Below are 16373 nucleotides of genomic sequence, written 5' to 3'. Positions count from 1 at the left end.
CAAAAGACCTCCAAATCACAAACACCAGGGGAATTGAAGTCTGTATCTAATCTTTAAAATTATTTTGTAACGTTTGGATATTATTTTATTATTTTGGATATTTTTTGGCTTACTGCTGACTGTGTGAGGCGCATGGTGGGGTTTTGGGGATGGCAAAACAGACTTGTTTGTTGGTCATGAGAAAGATATTTTCTGCTTAGTTCAACATCAAGGTGCAGAACACTGACCTGCGCAGCATGAGTTTGGGGTTTTTGGTGGTGTACTGCTCCACCAAGTGACTCAACAGGGTTTTCAAAATGTCAGTGAAATACTCCAGCTTTTCGTGTAGTGCCACTGTAAGGAGGGAGGCCACATATGCACGGTCCCGTGGCGAGAACGTCCTCTGGCTCTCCAAAGTGTGGATGAACTGCACATACACACACACACACACATTCAATATCACTATACAACAAGCACTCTTTTCCATAGCATGTCAGCATTAACAATGTGTAGAGGAAGCTACCTTGATGAGGAACAGCTTGCTGTTCAGTAAATTGGAGAGCTGGATGAGGCCCTGCTCTACTGTAGTCCGGCGACAAGCTGGGACATCCAGATCTCGCTTCAGTGGCGACTCCCGGTGGCCAGGGAAGAATATCCTCTCAGCGTAGTTGCGGTAGTCCAGAAAGGGAATCCCAGAGCCCACCAAGTCACTAGACATGTCCATCATCTCTGTCATCAAATCTATCAATAAAGATTTATATTTATAACATGGGCTTTTCCAACATTTTAAAGAGAAATGTGTACAGAATACATTGTCCACAAGAGTATGATACCAGTGAACTCCTTTTTGCAGCGATCTCTCACGCTGGTCTCTAGGTTCTCTAGCTGAATCTGAACTTTCTTGTAATCCCTCAGGGCCTGTTTACTTTTCCTCCTGATAAACACACATATATACACACTCATGCATAAACATGCATAGACACACACTAAATTATCAGCAAGGATTAGAATTGCCTATGGTTATTCTTCTTGTGCGTTGTACCTGTATATAAGCACGATGACCAGCACAATAAGAGCCACGATAGAGGCACCGACTCCGACGCCCACCTGAGCTTCCAGTGGAAAAAAAGCCTGGCCCAGAGACTCATACTCCACCTTTCCCAGGGAGAAGTTCAGATTCCCCATCCGTACCTATACACACATACCATTGGAACCATTGGATAATTGGAACACTGTATTTTACTGATCTGGCTGTATTTATGTCTTTCTTCATTTTGAATAGGAGCCTGAGTTATTTGAACCTGAGTTATTTAAATAATAGTTGAGTCAGTCATGTGAAATTGAACACATGGAAATTAATAGTAGATGGTCAAACTACATTTTTGAGGACTCACTCTCACGAAATGCATAATTGGAATGAATAAATTATTAATAACTAATAAATAGGCAGGTTTATCCCAATGAACATGCAGACAATTCAAAAATTGTTGGCAATCTTCAAGACAACGGGTAGAAATGATTGTGTAACATTACACAAAATAACTGACATCTGAAACAGCTGGAGAAACAGCTGGTGAAGACTAGTGAAGACGGATGGCATCATGAAACACTGGAATATTTTTGTCCAGAACCATAAACTTTAAGATGAAGCACTAAACAAGATGACAAGCCTAAACATACATCTAAATCGACACAGAAATGGTTGTGGAAAACAAAATTAACATTTTACAATGCTCATCTCTGTGTCTGGATTTGAACCCTACTGAGAATCTGTGGGCAGTTAAAGTGGGCAGTCTACATGCACAAACCTAAGAATATAAAGGATCTTGAAATGTTCTGTATGAAGGAGTATGAAGTCCAAAATCCATCGATAACTGTTCTCCGATCTTGATAGATATTAAGAGGGTTAATGGAGTTATTCTCTCCACAGGAGGCTTCACCAAATATTATAATGTTATTGAATCACAACTCCAAGACCTGAGCTCACTCCTGCGCTTGATCAGGATTTGTTTTTTTCCCCTCCAAAGACACGCTGCTCAGTGGATTGGCGACAATAAAATTGCTCTTGGGTGTGACTGAGTGAATGTGAGTGAGTGAATGGTGCTCTGGATCCACCTTGACTCTGACCAGGATAAAGAGATGACTAAAGACAAATTAATAAATGAATAAAGGATTTATATTAAAAGAAAACTCTTCCCCATATGCTTCTTGCTACGTTTCAGGAAGGGTGCCAATAATTCTGTTGTTGATTGCATATTCTAGTGAATCAAAAGCAAAGAGGTGAAGATTTTAATGACTCACTGTGAACTCCAGCAGAGGACCTGCGGCCTGTGGTTTCTTCGTGGCAGACACTGAGGGCTGCTGAGCAGGAGGCTCACAGTAAAGGTGGTTCCTGGTGAGAGTTTTCACAGCACATACCCCATCTCCTATCAGAGCCACCACCTCCTCCTTAAAAATGGCCAAGTCCAGATTCTCTCCCTACACCATCAAATCGTAGTTGTTGTTTATTTACGTAATTCACACATATACACTAATAAAAGCTATGTTTATAAAAGGAAAATAAATGAGATCTGCTAATTACATTATAGTACAGTACAAACTGAACACATCTGTTATGTACGTGTATAATATGTACAGTACTGTGCAAAAGTCTTAGGCACATGCAAAGAAATGCTGTAGAGCAAAGATGCCTTCAAAAATAATGAAATTATGTTTCTACATTAAAAAAATACTATAAAGAGCAGTAAACAGTAATAAATGAAACAAAGTCAATATTTGGTGTGGTGATCCTTCGCTTTAAAAAAAATATATAGTAGTCTCAGGTACAATGTGTGCAGTTTTATAAGGAAATGTAAGGAGCTGTAAGTGTTACTGAGCATCTTGCAGAAGCAGCCACAGTTCTTCTGGAGACTTTGACTGTCACACTCGCTTCTTATTTTTGCAGCAAAACCCAGCAGCCTTCATTATGTTTTTTTGTCTGAAAAGTGTCTCTTATGTAATCTGCTGCTTTCTTTACTGACATACAAACATTTTCTGTAACATTTAATTTTGTGCGGGAAAACTAATGTTTGGAAATCTAAAAAGTTTTAGTACTGACCCAATAATGTAGTAAATCATAAAATAAAAATCTTTAACAAAGTTTGTCCTAAAAAAAATAGGGTGCCTAAGACTTTTACACAGTACTGTATTTTCAGCTGAAGATGTGAAAGTGATAATGGGTGAGAAAGGAATATTATGTATTCCAGCTCAGTGCGCTGTGTGTTAACAGGTGAAGGATTATGTGTAACCTCAACAGAGATGATGCTTCCAGGTTTGTGGCGGTAGGGTTTGCTGTGGTCTCCCCGGTTGAGTGGGTGGAGGATGGGGTTTAGCTCATAAGTGAAGGGGCTACCGGTGATCGCCTCAAAATTGAAGTGGAGGTTATCCAGCAAGAAGTGGACGCTAACGGTGGCATGGCGAGCCTCAGGGCCCAGCGCAGGTGTGGGACACAGGAGCAGAGTGGAGCTGTTGATCACACAGTGCTTCTCTGTCTGAATAGGAAAAAAACATGTACAATTTAAATGCACTGTAAACAAGGACATCGTTGTTGACAATGCTGTGAACATATATTTCTGGATTACGTGACTATGAATTTACTGACAAGATATACATACATATATACATGTCCACACATAAACCCATCTACTCGCAGACGTTTCTTACATCCATACCTGTTTCACATCACAGATGCTGTCTTCAGGACAATGTGAGTCTGGAATGATGCGCCGGTCCCTTTTGAGAGGCCAAAGCCTGTCGTCTCTCCCAGCGTGTCTCTCGCTCTTTCTCTTCCTCCTTTTCCTCCCCTGAAATTGTGGCCCCAGAGGGCTCAGGGTCACTCGGATGCGAGGGTCCTGGACGACATCCAGGTTTTGACCAGAAACTCGAATCACACGACCCCCACTGGGAAAAGAGAGAGAAATTAAAAATCAAGTTTGATCATGATAGAGAGAAAACTGGGGAAGCAGACAGAGTCAGTATGTGATACTGAGAACCTGCTGAGCTAAAGAGGATTAACTAGTTCAACTTTAAATCCTGTAGTGTGTTGGCACAGAGAGCTTTGGCTTCAGAGAAGAATGTGTGAAGAGAGTTTGAGAATGAGAAACCTGTTCAATTTTTGGTGTCTTCTATTGACTTTTGTTTGGAGTCTCTCTAATAAACATATACACCCTGTCCAGACTACATCCCTGATTCTTGTCTGATTACTGCTGGGGGCCTAGAAAGGAATAAGTAAATAACACATCGACCATGAATTGCCTGTTACATCCAGAACACCATCAGTTCTTTGATGCATGGTGTAATAAAATACTGAATGATGTATTAATGTGAATGTGAGCCTATTCTAACATCTGATTGTAGTCTGCAGTGTATATAGCCATATGTTATTAAAATTTAAAATTAAATTAAAAAACATCTCCCTTTTTGATGAGTGTGGTGTATTTCCTTACAAATTAGTGTCTCAGAAATCTTGGAACATGAATATACCTGAGGAAGCTTTTAGACGGAGCAGCACCGGTGATGTTTGGGTCTGGAGTATAGTGATAGAAAGTGTCCAATAGATGGCGCTCTGCTCTACCAAACCACACAGTTACTGCATGATCTCCTGTTCTGTTACTGCCACCGGTCACACATGCAATTTGCTCATCGTCCAGTTCTGGAGAGCTGCGAATTCAGTATTTGATTAACACCACAAACAACACTAGTGTATATGGTGATATATTACACATCTGTGTTAAAGCTAACTGAAACATTGCTGACAGGGTTATGATAAAGTTTAAAGATGAATAATCAAACAATTAAGTTCTTTATCATTCATTTTTGTTTGTATATTGTCAGTTTGAGCAAACCGTTTGAAAGAGTTTATACCTAGTTAACATACAGGGAACTCCACCAATCAGGATTCTGATCTCATTAGGCTGGCCTGTTCGTAGTTCCCGCCCCATGATGATGACTGAAGAGCCTCCAGACACTGGACCTTTCAGTGGGAACATTCCCAATAACACTGGGTCCTGAAATTCAAAGACACAGATGAGAAACAACAGGCCTAAATGATAAGATCAGTATAGTGACCTAGGGCATATTTCGGGATGAGGATTAACTGTCATCCAATTAATTGAGATTTATTGATTAATTGTCTCTTCTGTTGAATTTATACCTCTCATAACTGTAATGGAATAATGCACATACAGTATATACATGTATCTGCAACAAAATGTAAATTCATTAAAACTGTCTGCCTTTTAGAGCTTATAAAGGAAAACATTAAACAAATAACACACACACACACATATATACTGTATATGTGTGTGTGTATATATATATATATATATATATATATATATATATGTATATATATGCACACACATACAGACAAAGGTTACTGAACAATAAGCCATGTACTATATATACAAAAACATAGTTACAGATATTTAATTTATAAAAGCTTATAGAAATAACTGAAATATGATGGAGATTTCATTATATCAAGAAACTAATACAAAATGAAGCTGCCAACATGTTCTAAGTGAATATATGATATGGATACTTATACCTGTGGAAACTAATAAATAATCAGCTCAAATAATTGAGATCAAATGAAAGAATTGTGATTAGGTGATAATGTAATAATTGGGGCAAGCATAACAAAGGCCATTAACACTAGATGAATTTGTTAATCTGGTATAACTCAGTGATATTGCGCTAAACATGTGAGGGAAAATTCTAGACTGAAAGATCTGTGGAGTGAAATTTACCTGGTAGTGGAAGTCCTGGATAGATTTTCCAATTCCTCCTCCTTTAACCTCCACAGAAACGTGTCCTTTTCTCTTACTTCCACTCGCTGTGGTCTTACACACGATACTGACCACACACACACACACACACACACAAATGCTCACATTAATCACTGTTTTTATTTAACACAAATGTTGCTTTTGTTCTCCGCAAATCTTATATTAAACTGTTCCCCAAATATTTAAGGAAAGTTAAAAAGAAAAAAAAAAGATTTTTAGTACTGACTTTGTACTCATTGAGGGATTTAATACTGGTCTGACGTTATCTAAAAGAAGCATTAAAATAAGAAATAAATAAGATTGGTAGGACTGTAGTTTACCTGGAGGAGATCTCATATCTTGTGGGAATAACAATACAGGGCACTCCAGCTACATAAACAGAGTGCTGAATATCCTCTGCTCTCCGGCCCAGGTTTGATCCTGAGATAGTGATCACAGTACCGCCCTCTACTGGTCCAGACCGAGGCTCTATCTACCACAGAAAACACAATATTACATGAGGGGAATACTGAATAAAACCTGGATAAAAATGGATAAAAGCTGTAGAGTGTTTCATACATAAAGAAAACCTTCAATAACACTTGACACAAGACTATGCAAAAAGCTATGATTATTAAGCTTTATTGTATAAACCACATATACACACCCAGTGTATGTGGGGTGCCGGGCAGGTGTGCTGGATGTGATCTCTGCAGGAGTTTTGGAAGACGCAGCTGGATTGGGTTCCTTCACACCACACGCATCTATAACGTGGTTCTGCCGTATGACAACGGCTGCAGTCTGAACGGCCCACCGAGCAGTTATAGAGCCTCACTGAGAAGCAAACACACACCACAAAAACTGAATCATATTAAACTCATGCGGAAACATCTTAGGTTTCACTGCATGATGGTCATGTGTAGCACACAATGAGTAACATCTTCTTGAGATCGTGGTCATATAGCTAGCGTCACTCTTACCATGCAAGCCCTGAGGACTGTCTATATGAAAAGAGCCTCGTCTCCTCACTGTGATCGCTGCATTGTATTCTTCCAGGGCCGCTGAGTAGGAGTACTGAAATACACACACACACACACAAACACACACACACACACTTTCAGACTTTGCTGTAATGTTTTATCCATAAATGCTAAATAGTAATGTAATGAGCTGAGTGTATTGGTGAGAACTGTCCAAAAGACCTGGTGGAGTTGACACGTGATGTAGAACAGGAAGGGCTGTGAGTCATCCCTTTCGACAAATGCAGCCACTACCACGGACCTGCCCTCTATGGCTAACACACACTCATAATCCATCCCGAGATCCTCATCCTGAGAGCATACAACCACACACACGAGGAAAGTTTCACATTATTACGAATCTCAAAACAATGTCTGAGATTCACATTTGCATCTCGTATTACCTGGTAGAGGTGCAGGTTGCGTCCTACCAGCGTAATCTGCCTCGCAATGTTTACAGGTAGGAGAGGAGAACCTTGAACTCTCTCCACACATGGACAGGTGTAGGAAGCTTCACTCACCAGTGAGCCCTCATTACCCTGTGCAAACACAAGCGTAATGCATCACAGAATAATTGAAAAAAATGGTCTACATGCAGCTGCATCCTACATTCAAACCAATAACAGCCTCTGTTTTGCTGAAATAGTCAAAAAAGAACAGTCTGCTGAAAAGCTACTTTTTTTTTATCAGGTTGCAGTGGAAAAGGTGGGAAAAGCTACTTCATACAAGCTATTCACTAACCCTATTTTAATGGAACAAAGAAAGAACCTCATACGTTGTAAATGTGTTCATATGTCAAATGATATCAATTGCTGTTCACTAGCACTAGCAAACATTGACTGATTTCAGAATCAAGGTTAATTTTGGGTTTGTTTAAGCCTGCTTGGTTTTGGCTCATGCTAATTGAGCCAGCCAGAGGACACCGACTCACCAGGGGGGAAAAGTCAGCTGGATCAGACTGGTAGTCACCTTCTGAAGAGTAAGGAAAACTGGGTGACACACGCGCTGTCTTTCCATCTCCAGATAGAGGAGAAGCCGAGGACGCTGATGACCCAATCTCAAGTGATGCTTTTCCATCATCAGATTCCCCAAACCAAAGGTTCACCCCAGCAGTAGAAGAGGTAGGAATTACTTTATCTGACAGCCCTGCACCCACCATTAGGGTGGGAACTGTGACCAAGTCTGCAGCTGATCCTTTATAGGCCAGGTCATCCATGTCTTCACCATTGCCACCAGGAGTCAGTACTGACACATGTACCTTCTCTCCACCTACTGTGCTGTCTTTATGTAGAACCTGGCCTTCTGCAGCTATAGTTATTGCCTGTTGGGTTGAGGAAGGCATGGTATGCTGGAAATTGGTTGGCAGGTTGGTGAGGGCTTTCACAGCTGTTCTAGTTATTGCAGTTGGCTCTGGAATGGTGGGAGGTATCACCAAAGCAGTAGACATGGCTATAACTTTGGCTGGAGCAGATGCTTTGGTTGACTCTGTAGTAAACTGATCAAAGTCTTTTGTTGTTGAGAGAACAGAGGTTGGTAGTTTCAACTTGGGGTCATAAAAATGAGGAGGAAAAAAGCACAACAGGGAGAAGAGTGATTAATGAGAAGTAAGAAAAAAACAGATAAACATTTGTAAACAGACATACTGCCTTAACATTGACAAGGACATTACGATAATGTAAACAAAAAGCAAATGTTTACTAAAGTTTACAAGTGAGCCAAACCAAACTAGCAGATTTTCAGAGCACTCTATTGGGACTAACCAGAACTACTGTAGTTCAGTCATTAACTTACATGCTGATTATATATGATCACTCCTTGGTCGCATGTGGCCTTGTGAGTGCAAATGTGCTGGTGAACGCACCAGTTACATCTCCAGCGACTAGTCACACACCCTATACATCTGCATAGTGAGAACACGGATAGAGAAAAAAGAGAAAATTAACTTCTGTTAAGAGAGAGGTGAAATGATATCCAATACTCCAAGCAGGAAGCCAACCCATTTTCATAAAGCCCATGGAGGCTCATACCACTTGGAAACCATTAAATTATAGAAATTCAAGCCTATTACTTCCCGGACCTCAATGCGCAAATCAAGGCAACCTGAGTGGTATCTGAAGAATTAGTGCATGTTTGCTGGGAACTACTGGTTGACGATGAGAAAGCAGGAAAGAAATATGGTGTCTTGCTTTGAGGAGGAATGTACGAGGCAGCTGCTACATCACCAGAGAGACATCTGTCACTGAGATGAGACCGGGTCAGATTCTCTGTTACTCTCACTGACATTCTCAAATCTACTACTATACACACACACAGTAATCAAAAAGTGAGACCTTCCACAACACTAGAAAATGTCAACAAATATATGTTTAAGTATATATATATATATATATATATATATATATATATATATATATATATATATAAAGTATATATATATATATATATAAAGTATATATATAAGTCCTAACACTAGACAAAGGCTCTCTGATCCATAATGTCTTTGTCTCTCTCTTTTTTTTTTAATCTCGGCTACTGCATTCTCTAAAGCTCTACAACTGAAAAACTCATAACCACCCAAGTCACTGCATCTGTACATTATACAATAATAATGTTTTTTTTTTTTTTTTTATATTTTTTGTAGTAATTTAACAATTATTTATACATTGCTTTTCAAATAGTAATTTTCCTGTTCCAGTTTGTGTAAGTCTCTTTCTATACTGCATAATAAAGGAGGCCAAAAGCTACACACTGCACCAACAATGTTCTTTGTAACCACTGTGGGAGTAGAACAGTAAACAGGCCTGAGCCATTGTTACTCATACAGTCATAATGATGCTTTCTTCTGATTAACAATATAACAAGGGGCTAAATTGGGCTAGAGCATGCAGGATCAGAGCACTTTTGTTATATGTGAGCTGAGCTCTGCTGCTATAATTTGATAGAAATGTAAATCATTTCCAATTCAACCTGTGTGAAACCCATTTAATGATTCAATGTGATAAATCACATTAACAGACAACCCATAGACAGCTTAAAGCTAGACCAACGCTCCCCCTTTCTAATGCTTCAAGATCATTCAAGGTCCTTGATTTTTATTTAAGTAAACTTCAACTCATTACACAAATTAGTTCAAGATGTCTCAACATATGATCATATAACTAATTATAATTATACATGCACTTCCAAAGCATTCTTTGCATATCCATATGAAAGTATCAACACTGAGCCTGTTAGCTAAATTAAATCAAATGAAGGCCTATTGTATGTTAATAGATTGTTATTAAATTTAATAGGCAATTTGATGCAAGTATATGGGTCAGGCAAAACGCACTCCAAGGGCATACTCTCAATCCAGGAAGTTAGATAACAGTAGAGATTTGCTGATCACAATCTTAATTCAGCGTCAAATGAGATCTGGAGTTAGAGAATTGAGTTTGGAGTTAAGAGATGATAGATATGGATGGCCAGAGGAAACTATTAACTGACTCAGAAGAAGGTTGGCTTGCTGGTATAAAGTTTTTACTGCATTATTTACTGAAAACTTACTGTCTGGCCACTCAATTTAGCATATTTAGCCTTTCCTGTAGTCCTCATAAAAAATCCTTTTAAATCGCTACATATTTTGAGACTAAGGTGGTGTAACCACATAAATGCACTATAATGTGTGAGTGCACAAAACATAAGAATCTTTGCTTATTTGGAATAACACAAGGATTGAGGAACTTACGGCATGGTGCCCGAGAGTCGCTGCACAAGAGAACAGGCATAGAATGTGAACTCCTGAACTGCCACAGTCACATTCAAGAAGCGCAGAGACAGACTGACTGACACTGAATCTGTCAGGAGAGACAAGTAACCAGTAAATCCTCTTACCAATACAGCATCAACCTACACAATGAGTCCTTGTTGCAAATAAAGACAAATAAAGCTTTCTTTTGGCTGGACGCGTTTACTATTATTTTCCTATTATGTTACTGAAATCAAATCTCATTGCAATATGTCTTTGGGAAAATAACTGAGGGACTGCCTGAAGACATTTAATGTCAGACTTTAAAGCTTATATCTCTTGAGCTGGTCGGTCATGTTTTGGTGGGACATTTTTATGATCAATTTGTATAAAAAACTGACTGCTATCATTTCCCATTAAATTAGAAAAAGGCCCTAGGCTTCCAAGTGATACAACAGAAAAGACTGTTGGCCAGGAGCCCAAAGAAAGCTAAATTGGCCCTTTTTTCTGGGCAGGAATGATAGCATTACTCTCTCAATCAGAGCGACACGAGACAATCGTCGGCGTCTAGACGGCAGTTAGCACTTTCCTCAGAATAAGTTCAGCTCCCTGTGACAGAGCATGAGCAGCAGTTTGAAAAGAATGTGATGGCTGGCTTCATGTGTATCTGAGGAAGCACATGTGAGCTTTCACCCTCCCCAGTTGGTGCGATAGGGGTGGGAATTGGCAAATGATGAAACAGGACAAAAAAAAAAGAAAAGGCACTGGGCATGACTGTTCAAACACATACACTATACAGCCAAAGGTTTGTGGACACCTGACCATCACACCCATATGCGGGTTTTCCCCAAACTGCTGCCACAAAGTATGAAGCACACAACTGAGTATGATGTCTTGATGTCTTTGTATGCTGTAGCATTACAATTTCCCTTCAGCATGACAATACCCCTGTGCACAAAGTGAAGTCCATGAAGACATGGTTTGCCAAGACTGGAGTGGATGAACTCAAGTGGCATGCATGGAGCCCTGACCTCAACCCCACCGAACACCAACTGCTCCCCAAGCCTCCTCGCCCGACATCAGGGCCTGAGATCACTAATGCTCTTGTGGCTGAATGAGCACAAATCCCCACAGCCACATTCAAAAATCTAGTGGAAAGTTCCTAGAAGAGTGGAGGTTATTATAACAGGAAAGGGAGGACTAAATCTGCAACAAGCATGTATGAGTGCTATGATCAGGTGTCCACAAACCTGTAGACTTGACTAAGAAGGACTAAAACTATGATTTCTACATAAATAATTTTTTAACAGACAAAAATAATTTGAACATGAAGTAGTGACTGTAAACAGGACTGTTGATCTATGTATGATCTATGCATCTTCATCGTGAATCCTACTACATCCGACCTCACTGCTACTGCTGAATGCAGCAAACCAGAACTGTGCTGATTGAATGTCCTACCCTGTCCACGAGGTACAGGAGGCACCATGTGGGCTGGAGGAGTGAAGCAAGTGACTGTAGTTTCCTGGACAATCACAGCACTTTGTGTCTCATCAAAGAAACATGAGTACGCCTCCCCCTCAGAGAGACTGGGCAAGCCTGGTATATCAAGTGCCACCTACAGAGACAGGATGAGTGCTATAATTATGCGCCATTATGTGCCATTTTATTAATGTGATAATATCCAGGATATTAATGTTTAACTCTGTGTGATGTCTCGTTTGCACAAATGCATACATTTTTCTGTTCTCCGAGGCTGATGTTGGCCTGGGACAGTGACTCCACCTTCAGACACTTGCTCCCCACGTCAAAACTCCAAAGCCAATGGCCTTCCCTCGAGCCATGGCTACAGTCCGAACGAATGCCACACCTATGAGAAAACAAAGAAAGAAACTCCAGTTTCTTCAAATTAGCATACATCAAAAGTCATTTTCAGTGTTGTGCAGAATGGTTTGGTACTCACTTGCCCTCCAGGACACACCAGCCACAATAAGGATCTCGAGCTGTAAGACAGGACTGGCAATTTCTGTGTTTCTCACACTCTGCCACGGGCCTTTTCTCAACCTGCACACATTAATACAGACCAAACACACCAAGCTGAACTAACACCTCATGCTTTTCCAGGTTTTTAAAAAAGTATTATTTAACTATTTATACTTTTTCTAGTGCTACTTGGGCAAAAGGACTCACAGTATTGCTGGTCATAATGTAGAGGTGTCTCTGAGAAGAGTCAAGTTGCAGGTCTCTGTTAATAGCTGAACCTGGTTGGATGGGAAGACTGGAGTAGCTCTTCACTTCTCCAGAGCTCCCCACGAAAACCTAACGATGACACATCACAGCTAATTCATCCACAAAAAGGAATAGTACATCTAAACTCTAAAAGCATGAAGAAGCACTTCCTGAAGCAGCTAACCAGTGGATAATACGTGGTCAAACCCATAGCACAATATCCTAACTGCTAAACAGAACACACATAAAATCCATCCATTTTCTGTACAGCTTATCCTATACAGGGTCACGGTGGAACCTGGAGCCGATCCCAGGGAACTAAGGACACAAGCAGGGGACACCGTGGACAGGGTGCCAACCCATCACAGGGCACAGTTGCACACACATTCACACTCTACGGACAATCTGGAAATGCTAGTCAGTCTACAACACATCTCTTTGAACAGGGGCAGGAATCAAACCACCAACCGCGGAGGTGCAAGGCAAACACGCTAACCACTAAGCCACCATAAATCTTGCATTAAAAATCTTACATAACTACGCAAAGTGTCTTTTGGGCTTCCGAGCATTATCCTCTGCCAAGAAGTCCGGAGAAACTGTAAGAACAGTTTAAGAACAGCAACAGAATACATCCGTGAAAGGTCCTTAATGCCTCTTGAATCATATCAAGAGTGGAGTGGATTTCAGGAAATCAGATTACTGGCCTGAGAATCCCATCAGCAAAGCAGGTGACATTGCTAAGAGTGTCAGACACCTCATTCTAAAGAGCTGCACCGGCGCTTGCATACTCAGGTTAGGCAGCTTTAACTGGATTAGCATTGACGAACTGCCAGTTACAGTAGGCTATGGGAAAAAATCATACAGACTTACGGTACAGATCTATGTAAGACTGCCTAAGACTATGGATGTGTTTTTGTGGGATCTGAAGCATTTTGCATGAAGTATGTACAAGTGTGTATATGTCTCATCAGCGTGCGCCTGTGTACCTACTGTAGTTAAAGGGAAACTCTACCTTGAACAACTTGCATAATAATCTTTATAATTAGCATGTGATCTTCAGTAATGTCCAATATCTATTTTGTAATGAAATTCTGAGTTGACTTTTTAATGTTCAAACTACTTTCAGCAATATGATCTATTTTCACTTCGGCTATCCTGCATTACCTACAATGCTATTCGACTGATAGTGGTGTCAGTGGGAATTCTCGCTTACTCTCACCTAAAAAGAGTGATAAACTCTCTGTAACAGCAGAAGTGTCTCCCGTAACTTAGTGCAACTGTGTCTTATAGCTACAGGAACTTGGAGTCCAACTTTTTCTCCACTATTCTACCATGGATTCTTCAATAATATGACATTGATCATTGCTGGAAAATGATGAGGGAGAAAAGAAGCTCTTGCTCTATTGCTTTTAGGAGCTAAAACCTGACTGTTATCCCTTATATTTGAGATCTCACAGAATTAACCAAAATACAGCATCAACCAACAAATTAGTGCCCGAATCATTAAGCACATCACAAATATTTGAATATCTTCTTTAAAGTCAGCTATAATAAGGGGGCTTCTGTTAAACTGCACACAGGTGATTAATCTAAGACCAAGCAGGACTTGTTGGAAAACTATCAACTGTATTATGAATGCTTATTCCTGTCTGATTATATACATATATACTAGGATTAAAATGGGTTATTATGTAAGTCTGATCTACAAGATCATACAACCTTGAGAAACCCTCAAATTGTAGACCCATGGCACCAAACTCTGCACATTAGTTTATGGCAATGTTCAAGCCCTGCAAGTTCAACCCGCTGAAACAGGGAACAATACCAAACTAGCTACTATAACATAGTACAATCAACTGGCCAAAATCTTGCTGGCCACTTGGCTTGTAACTTTATGCTGACTCCCTGTTAGTTACCTTGTGTAAATTTCCTTTGGAATCTCCCAGAAAAGCAATGGAGTGTCCCTCTCTCACACTGACAGCCACAGCAGTGAGACGAGCAGAAGGACTCTCCAAAACTGCTTCAGCTTCCACTGGCTCCTGGCTGGCCATTGGACTCGGAGTGTGGTCCGAGCCGCAAGGATAGGTACTGAGGGTGTCCTGGAAGTAGTAATTCAGTCAAACTTTCTGTTCAATGGTTGTTCATTTTTATAGTCCTTTTACACATAAGCCACCAGCATTCAGTATCTCATGCCGAATTGTTTCACCATCGTCCTCCCCTTTTACGGTACATATCTAGGCTATTTGCCTTAATATTGCCTTAGCCCAGATAAGCAGATTTAGCTGATATCAGATTAAATAATTTAATAGCTAAGTTTTTTTTTAATCAAATCCACCAACCGTAGCCTGAAGAAAAATACCAAGATTAGATACACTGTAATGTCATCTGTCTTGCCATGTGGTTTTATCTGGACCAAAAATTGGAAAATTATTCCACTGCTTTCTTGTGCATGTGTAGAAATGGGTACAAAAGCTGTTTCTGTTACTGTTATGCCTCTATTTTTGCTTTCAGGTCATATCATTTGCAATCTTAATTCCCAAACTATATCCCCCAACTGAAGTACGTTAACTTGGGTTGTAGAGCACCTTGATGAGCTTGAATAAGGCACTGAAGATCAGATCTGATATGGGTGTCATGCAACGGTCAGGTGCCTTCCAGTCAGAAGCCTCTATCAGTTATTCTAAACCTTAGAGTATTCCTGCTTTATCCCTGTCATACAGCATGAACATCACTCATTTAACTGGGCATTTAATGTTATCTCCTAAATAGACAAAAGGTCTTTTTAGTTCATGGCAGATGGCAACAACACAAGCCAGAGGTTTGGCTATCATTTTTCAATCAAAAATAGGTTACATTATATCCAATCACTTGATATTATCATTTACTATTGTTTTAGGAGTGAAGACACTTCTAAAATACACAATATGTACCATGATATATAGTTAACCAACTGCCAGCAAAACAGTACTGCTGCAAAAAAAAAATCATGAAAACACTTTTATGACCACAATGGCTACAAATTACATTACATTAAACAAAAACGTGTAAAAAAACAAATTTCTGTAAAAACTAAAACAAAATAATTGCAATAAATTCTAACAATACATTAAAAACGTTTTACATATTTAAAAGTTCAGTACAAATTTTTAACATCAAATAAGCTGCTTCTAATGAGAGTTTGTAATTGCTTTTTAAAAATGAAATAAAAAAATATCACAATACCTGCAATATCCCAGGAAAGCGTACTGTGACAAAATTTATCACAATATCGATAATATACTGTAATGTTGCCGAGGCCCTATTAAACATTTTCAAGTTGATTCTGGAGGACAATTATTTGTATAATATACAGAGTCTCAAAATTAATTTATTAATTTGGGTTATTCTTCAATATTTTGAATTTGTTTAGAGTTGAATGTTGCAAATGGTTTGAAACAAACAATGTACCTTTACTGTTACAGATTCAGAGTTCATAGTGAGTATTTAATACAGAAATTGCATACACCTGTATTTAGTTCACAGACATAACTACAGACTTCAGTGCTATTCAGAAGTTACATGAGAGGTACACAGGTCCGGTTTTGACCCTGGACTTAAGTGCAATGTCGGCTT

At 39.6% G+C, this 16373-nt stretch overlaps 1 protein-coding gene across 2 annotated transcripts in view; it reads right to left on the bottom strand.

The window, feature by feature from the left end:
• Positions 1-16373, bottom strand: part of plxnb1a (plexin b1a) — a 68812-nt gene that overhangs the window by 11178 nt on the left and 41261 nt on the right. For both annotated transcript variants that reach the window (XM_053240836.1, XM_026921036.3), the window contains 23 exons: positions 14678-14860; positions 12723-12851; positions 12496-12596; positions 12270-12402; positions 11994-12150; positions 10533-10641; positions 8597-8705; positions 7737-8348; positions 7210-7344; positions 6989-7117; positions 6767-6860; positions 6454-6620; positions 6128-6279; positions 5769-5874; positions 4882-5024; positions 4501-4677; positions 3690-3918; positions 3267-3509; positions 2281-2457; positions 1022-1170; positions 813-913; positions 503-720; positions 228-406 (listed from right to left, as the gene is read on the bottom strand). In XM_053240836.1, coding sequence (XP_053096811.1) covers positions 228-406; positions 503-720; positions 813-913; positions 1022-1170; positions 2281-2457; positions 3267-3509; positions 3690-3918; positions 4501-4677; positions 4882-5024; positions 5769-5874; positions 6128-6279; positions 6454-6620; positions 6767-6860; positions 6989-7117; positions 7210-7344; positions 7737-8348; positions 8597-8705; positions 10533-10641; positions 11994-12150; positions 12270-12402; positions 12496-12596; positions 12723-12851; positions 14678-14860 — 3932 coding nt within the window. The remainder of the gene's footprint in view (positions 1-227; positions 407-502; positions 721-812; positions 914-1021; positions 1171-2280; positions 2458-3266; positions 3510-3689; positions 3919-4500; positions 4678-4881; positions 5025-5768; positions 5875-6127; positions 6280-6453; positions 6621-6766; positions 6861-6988; positions 7118-7209; positions 7345-7736; positions 8349-8596; positions 8706-10532; positions 10642-11993; positions 12151-12269; positions 12403-12495; positions 12597-12722; positions 12852-14677; positions 14861-16373) is intronic.

The sequence above is a fragment of the Pangasianodon hypophthalmus genome, chromosome 16 (genome assembly GCF_027358585.1).
Source record: "Pangasianodon hypophthalmus isolate fPanHyp1 chromosome 16, fPanHyp1.pri, whole genome shotgun sequence".
Lineage (NCBI taxonomy): Eukaryota > Metazoa > Chordata > Actinopteri > Siluriformes > Pangasiidae > Pangasianodon > Pangasianodon hypophthalmus.
Note: the sequence above shows the minus strand (reverse complement) of the source record. Positions and strands in the feature narration are given on the sequence as shown.